Consider the following 7,173-nt stretch of genomic DNA (forward strand, 5'->3'; position numbering starts at 1 on the left):
CAATGGGTCAAAAATAATTCTAATTATTAGAATACCATATAGTGTGAGTGTCATGAGACATTATGATCACTTTTTTAAAAATACTTATAATTGAATTATTGTTTTAGTTAATTTCATCCATCAAAATTAATTTTGAGTATTATATATAATCATAGGTATTAGATATGGTTCAAGATATGAATCGATTAATGAGCTAGTTATTGGGTTAACGAGTTAAATTTAAAATCATTTTATTTTTATTTTTTAGGTGAATTTATCATTTTAAATAAAATTTAAAAGAAAAATTGTAATTAACTCAACCAAATTTTATCCAATTTGACTAAATTAATTGAATCTAACCAAGTTTATATTCAAATCAATATAAAAATTCAATGTAAAACAAATTATAAAATTTACACGTTAAACTAAAATTATTCATTATATATATAGATACATACAAAGAGCTATCTCATTTAGTATTTTAAAAAATAAATATTAAAATGCTGTTTGAAAATACATTTGAAATTATACTTTTTAAAATTTTAAATTATATTTTATTTTTAAATTGGTTTGATATATTATATTAAAAACAATTCTTAATATATATAACACTTTAAAAAAAAATTACGCTGTTCTCGTAAACACAGTTGAACATGTAATTGACACCGCTAATGAAACTTCACACGCTATCAAATCCAGACAAACATCGCTATCAACAAACAAAATTCCCATTTTACCCTGTTATCCACATCTGGCTCTCCTCGGGTCCCTGTCCTCTTAACGAACTCAAACATATCCCTTAATATCTCACCATCACCATCAATCATAATCATATCATCAAAATCATCTCAACTCGCCCGATAATCCCCACCCAACTCTCCGAGCCAGCCTTCAAAACTCGCCGGAGTCATGAGCCGATTTAGAAGAATCGAAATCTTTGAGCCTCACTATGCTCCTGTGTTCCTCAGAGAAGCCTCCGTGTTCACTTCGAAAACACTCGCTTTCCCCTCCTTTGAAGAACCTGAGGAACTATCTTTTGCTGCTCTCGATCTCTTGCACTTAAAACCTAGCTCTCTCGAGTGTTTTTATACGGCGACGGATCTGGTTAAGACGCCGTTGTTTTGCCCTTCCAAGAGTGTTCTTGACCGATTTGAGACTGACTTGCGCTTGCAGACTCTTTCTGACCGCGTCAGTGAGCTCGAGTCACAGTTTGACCGCCTTGTCAACGCGAAGATCAACGGCGGAAGTGGTGCTGAGAGGAAATACACGTGGACTGCGGAGATTAAAGGACCGGTGACGGAGAGGAAGTATAAATGGACGGCGGAGATCAAAGGAGGAGAGGAGGAGAAGAAGAGGAAAAAAAAAGAGCAGGTTAAGAATTATAAATGGACGGATGAGATTAAAGGAAAGGGGGAGGAAGAGATTCCGATGTCACGGAAGTATACTTTTGAAACATCAAGTGGATTTGCAGGTGAGGGTAGCAAAGAAGAGAAGAAGGAGAATGAGAATGAGAAGAAGAAAGAGGGTAAGAAAGAGAAGAAAGGAGCGTGTGCCACGCGACTTGTTGAAATAGAAGATTACCCTGATCATGGAGCTGTTGTTTTACGAAAGGTAATCCGGGACGGATTGCGGGATTTAAGTTAGTTAAAAGTGCTCAATGGAGAGTACATTAAGTTTTCTTACTGGCATTTTTTTTTTCTCTTAGGCATTTGCGAAGAGAGCTGGAGTGGTGGAGAAGAGAAAGGGAAAGAAGAAGGAATTGTCTCCGCAAGATGCAGCATTGTTGATTCAGGTGACATTTAGGACTTACTTGATTAGGAGATCGCAGGCGCTTCGTGCACTTAGAGAGTTGGCGATTGCGAAAGCAAAGTTGAAGGAGCTTAGAGCTTTGTTTAATAACTTTTCGTATAGGCGTCATCTTGCTCGTGATGCTGAGGAGAGGCAGAGGTTTTCAGAGAAAATTATTGTGCTGCTGCTCACTGTTGATGCCATTGAGGTAAATCGTGTTTTTTTTTTGTTTGAAATTGTGTGCTCTGTGATTTTGCTTGAGATGCTAGTACAAGATGATAGCTGCTATTGATTGTTGCATATTAGGCCTCCTGAGACATTGCATTTAATATTTGCTTGATGTTAGTGTTTGATTATTGTACTTTCAACTGGTTTTTAGTGTAATGGTTGCTTGTAATAATGAGTGATTGCTTGATTAAATACCTGAATGGGTTCCATGGAAGATTTTTCCTTTAGTTACGAGGTGCATAGATCCCATGCTTCATTGTGTTTTACAGAATGAGGGGAGACAAACTTCATAGTGAATTTTATCAACATATACCTTCACATCAGTTATTACAACAATCTTTTTCAATTGCACCCGTTCTCACACTGGATTTTGCTGCCTTTCTATGTTTGACTATTAAGATTAGTACTAAAAGAGCATGTTAAATGAAAAATTTATAGTGTGTGTTTATTTGTGTTGATAAAATCTATCAAAATGTGGGAGAGGACGTGTTTCAGAAAATGTGAGATCTGCTCCTTAAACTCTGTATAAATGTTCTGTTGTGCAAAGATTGAACACCAACCATCATTGTATCAACTCACCAAGACCCACCAATGATTTCAATACTGTCTGTTCACTTGACAAGTGTACTTGTATGTTCTGTAACAACCAAATGAACTTGCTTTATAGCTTTGTTTAAGCAGCTACAAATTAATGAAAGAGGCTCCAACATGCTAGTTAGCTTTGTTTTCCTCAACTGTAGGTTCCTTGCACAATCATACTTTTGTTGTTTGTAACAGTGATTTATTTTTACATGTTTTGCTCTCATTCACTTAGTCCATGACCGGGTGCTTGACCTGGTCCACCTAATAGCTTTTGAATTGTTCACTGTCCTCAAATTAAAATTCAGCTTGTTAATTGGTTGCTCATTTTGGAATAAAAATTAATGAACTTGGAGGGTGTGAATGATAATATAATGCTATTAGCAAATAGGTATAATGTGGTGCATTGTTTAACCTCCTGCATTTATTTTGTACAAGGATTAGACAAATGATACAACTTTGTACTATCTTTTATCATTAATCAATTTTTATTTCTCAAGTTCACATGATAATAATTTAATTAGAAATGCTTCTTTAAACAATTTTCTTATTTTTATTTTCCTAGCTAAACTATATATGAAGTCTGCTAGTTGCTATAGATCCTCTAAGAGCACCATGTATGATTCTGCATCTACAATCTAACTTTGCACAAATTTTATTTTTCAGCTTTAGGGTTTGAATATAGTCCTGTGGTTGGTAGTGTGGTTGGACTAGCTCCTTCTGTTATAATAGTTAAATGTACTAATTGCAAAAGTATGATCTTGATGCTTTTGTAATGGTACCAAATAATTGGGTTTGTGGCTGTAGCTACTCACACCATACTATCAAACAAAGGCAAAGACTCACGCCATACTTTTATCGCTAAAGTTAAGGCGCAATGGCTGAGTCTAGTTGATTGATAAACTTTACCAATTCGATACCTTTTTTATGTCTCTGCTTCACAAAACTGATGATGATTGTTATGGAGTGTTAAATCTTGATGTTAAGAATTGAACTTTTATGTTATAAAAATCCCTTGCATTTCATTTATCTAACAAAAATATTCCTATACATTTGAGGTGCTAACTATCTCACTTTTAACTCAGAATTTCATGACAAGTAATATTTCCTTGTCTAATTCGGTCGGTTTCCATGTAGAAGACTTGTCTAAGAAAAATAAATGAAATGCTTTACATTTGATGAACCATAAGAGAGGTGTGACCATGTTGTTTTGTTGTCTCATCCACAAATCATTGAGGTGCTATTGAGTTAGACGTTAGAAGTGTCACTCTAACGGTGATGAACTTTGCTTATATAGCTGGTCTGTTTTCACAAGTTTCATCACCACACATTTTTATAACCTTAACATGAATCATCTCATGTTGCAGTCCTATTGACATATGAATAAAAGAAAAAAAAATGAGTTCCTTGGTGACCATGTTTAAAGAGGATTTTTTATTAAAAAAAAAAAAAAGAGCACGGTTCCAAAACTTTTTGGGAAAATAGCACAATAGGAAATTTATTTGGGAAAATAGCATTGTAAATTTTTTTTAGTTGTGGCAATGGAAATGCCACAACATTTAAATTTTTATTTTTTTTGAAATTTAAAGGTTGCGGCATTAACACTGCCACGACCTTTGAAATTTAAAGACTGTTATTTTCAAGCATACAAACCACATAAATTTATTTTAAAGCTTTATTGGAGGTTGCATATGATAATAAATCTGTGGTTTATATGCTTGAAAATGGCACTGCCTTTAAATTTCAAAGGTTGTGGCATTGACATTACCTTAGCCTTTCAAGTTTTTGAAATTTCAGCCTTTGAAATTTAATTGTTGTGGCGTTGGCATTGTTGCGATTTTTTATAAAAAAAGGTGTTATTTTTCCAAATAAATTTCTACTGTTTCCCCAAAAAAAAAAATTGGGACTTTGCTACTTTAAAAAAAAAACTCCATGTTTAAAGGGGGGAAAGTACAGTGGCTAGATATCTTAGATCTCATTGTTATGCTAGTTGATGTAGAGTACTAGGATGTTTGCTTTTAATTGTGAGAGTATGTTGGTTTTGGAGGGAGCGGCCATGGCAGCTAAGCACCTGCCTTTCTGTCTAACATGGCATCACTTGTATTGGTTCTTGAATGGGCTCTGATGCATTGCACTGTTTAGGGAGCTGAGCTAATGGTTCGATCTGCAAAGAGGTCAATGGTGGATGAGCTGGAGGCAATGCTGGATGTGGTCGACCCCCAACCTGCCGGTAGATCACTTTCCATGAGAAGACGGACATTTGATATGCCTGATGGTGTCATTCATAAGGAAATTGCAGAAAGTGTGGCCCAGGTTGTCCAAATGCTTGACAATGAAGAGAATGGCACCAACACCTTTGAGGCATGTTTGTAAGGACGTGTTTAAATTTAATAAAATAAACCCATTCACCTCCTGGGGTTTTGGGTGTCCAAATGCTTATTTTGTTGCTGTAAAATATGGAACAGAATTTGAAAGCTAACTTGTCATGCTATGTTTGATGAGGTTGCCCTAGCTAGCTTGATGTTCTATTTTTTACGAGGATTGTGTACACTAATGCTCTTCCAAACGTGTCTTTGTTGTTTCAAGTTTCTTTATTTTCTCAAACTAGAAATTCCAGTTAATTTTTCACGGTTAAAAATTAGATCATGTCTCTTAATTCTTGTGCATTACTTGCATGCATTTTCATTACTCACGGTGGATCTGGCCTCTTTGCCTTTTATCTCTCTTAATGTGTCTGTCATGGGTCATTTTCGGACTAATCCGTGTCTGTTAAGTCAAATCCCAGGGTTCAGAATACAAGCGATGGAAACTGCGAGGGTAGAATACGGTTGCGGCAGAGGGAGCGAATGGGATTAGATCAGATACGCCAGTGGCATTGGGCATAAAGGATGGATATTAGGCTGTGTGTATTGACTCGTTCGTGCAGTGCTGTAGCTGACGAGTTAAGCTGGGGAAGTGAGTACATTCGCAAGAGTAAAACTCAAAGTGGATTTTGACGGGGCCGCGCAAGCGATGGAGACCTCTGTAACTGGACAGAGACTTGTAGTGAGTTGCGATTCAACGAATGTGGGGCTTGCTTGATTTGAATGATTCGAGCCATTTTCTGCCCTCTAGGCGCCAAGATTGACCAAAATAGGCTCTCAATCTATCCCCGCCACAAGAAAGCCCATTGGCATTTTCCACTTAGAGCAAAGTCTACTTGAGGATTGACCCGAACAAGGAAATGGGGTTCCAAGTGATATACAGGTACAGGTTTATTCTGGTTGATCTGGAAATTTTTTTAAAAAATTAAAGTTTTAATATTTCATATAAAAAAATTAAACAGTATGAATATAAGTTATACATGTTATAAATAATAAAGTTTAAAAGATTATTTTAAAAGATTTTTTATCTCATATCGGAAAGATACTATGTTAGTATGTTATCCTTTTAAGTTGAAGTATTTAAATTAAAAAGAAAAATTTATCCCACATTGAAAAAATATAAATTTTTTCTTATGAACATAGAGTATATATATTAAAAAGTTTCAAATTTCATATTGAAAAAATATTTTTTTTATTGTAAACATAAAGGGTTTCAAATCCATCTTAAAAAAAAAAATATTCCTTTCTAGTATTTATATAGTGAATTTTAAAAATGATTAATAATCAACTATAATGGTCTTTGGCTAGGAGAAAAAACACATTTGAAAAAAAAATTAGTCTCAACCAGGTCGAGTCATCCTAGCAGGTCAATTAGGTTTTACTGGTTTTTTCTCATCCTGGTCTTTTGACTTACTCGGACAGGTCTAGCTATTGGGTCCTGAGTCGACCCGTAAAGCTAGTCCAGGTTTAATAACTATGCTCTAAAGAAAAGTTATTGCTCTGTTTGGTATTGTATTATTTTGTATATGTTTATATCATTTTAATGTGCTGATGTCAAAAATAATTTTTTTAAAAAAATATTCGGATGCGTTTTTTAATGAAAAATATTTTGAAAAGTAACCTTTATCGTACTCCCAAACTTTTTTTTTTTTTGGGTTACAACTATTTTATAAATAGTTACTTTTTTTGTATTTTCTTGCTAGTTGTTTCATGACCATGGTAGTTACTAGTACTTAAACTATCACCTTAAAAATGACTCAAAAAGTATTGTCATCTAAAAAAAAATGGTATTCACTGATTATGAATTGTTAAGTGGATTTATTTATTGTACCATAACAATATTATCTTATTTTTTATAATTTAATTAATTGATTCGAAATTGTGATAATTAAGAATAATAAACTACATTTAAAAAGATAAAATAAAATTACCTTGTTACCTCAAAGAAGAAAGTGTTGTGCATTTTTTTTTTTAAAAAAAAACCTTTATAATTTACTTTGAAGTTTGAACTAATGGGTATTCTAATCATAGTCTACTGTATGTTTCAGAAGCCGGACAGTGCTCCATGTTCATGGAGGTCGCCTTTATAGGGATACTTTGTCCAAGTCAAAGAAAGAAGCCCTAGGTTTAAACCATTTCAGAAAGGGGCCTTTTTTAAAATTCAAATGCGGCCTCTTGTTTGACAAAGACTTGGCTTTAGTTCTCTGGAGGCACCCGTAGAAAGTTGTTTCTTCAA

At 34.3% G+C, this 7,173-nt stretch overlaps 1 protein-coding gene across 1 annotated transcript; it reads left to right on the forward strand.

Annotated features, from left to right (window-relative positions):
• The first annotated feature begins 752 nt into the window (after positions 1-752).
• LOC133675833 (BAG family molecular chaperone regulator 7-like) lies at positions 753-5,230 on the forward strand. The gene is made up of 3 exons (XM_062097342.1): positions 753-1,590; positions 1,685-1,975; positions 4,717-5,230. The coding sequence occupies exons 1-3, from the start codon at positions 889-891 to the stop codon at positions 4,945-4,947; spliced, it is 1,224 nt and encodes a 407-aa protein (XP_061953326.1). The 5' UTR covers positions 753-888; the 3' UTR covers positions 4,948-5,230.
• Positions 5,231-7,173: the final 1,943 nt, after the last annotated feature.

The sequence above is a fragment of the Populus nigra genome, chromosome 16 (assembly GCF_951802175.1).
Source record: "Populus nigra chromosome 16, ddPopNigr1.1, whole genome shotgun sequence".
NCBI lineage: Eukaryota > Viridiplantae > Streptophyta > Magnoliopsida > Malpighiales > Salicaceae > Populus > Populus nigra.

Excerpts from the sequence above, each read along its gene's own strand:
- LOC133675833 (XM_062097342.1), top strand. The coding sequence starts at position 889 with ATGAGCCGATTTAGAAGAATCGAAATCTTTGAGCCTCACTATGCTCCT. Across the intron at positions 1,591-1,684 it reads GAGCTGTTGTTTTACGAAAG|GCATTTGCGAAGAGAGCTGG; the intron begins GTAATCCGGGAC and ends TTTTTCTCTTAG. Across the intron at positions 1,976-4,716 it reads TCACTGTTGATGCCATTGAG|GGAGCTGAGCTAATGGTTCG; the intron begins GTAAATCGTGTT and ends TGCACTGTTTAG.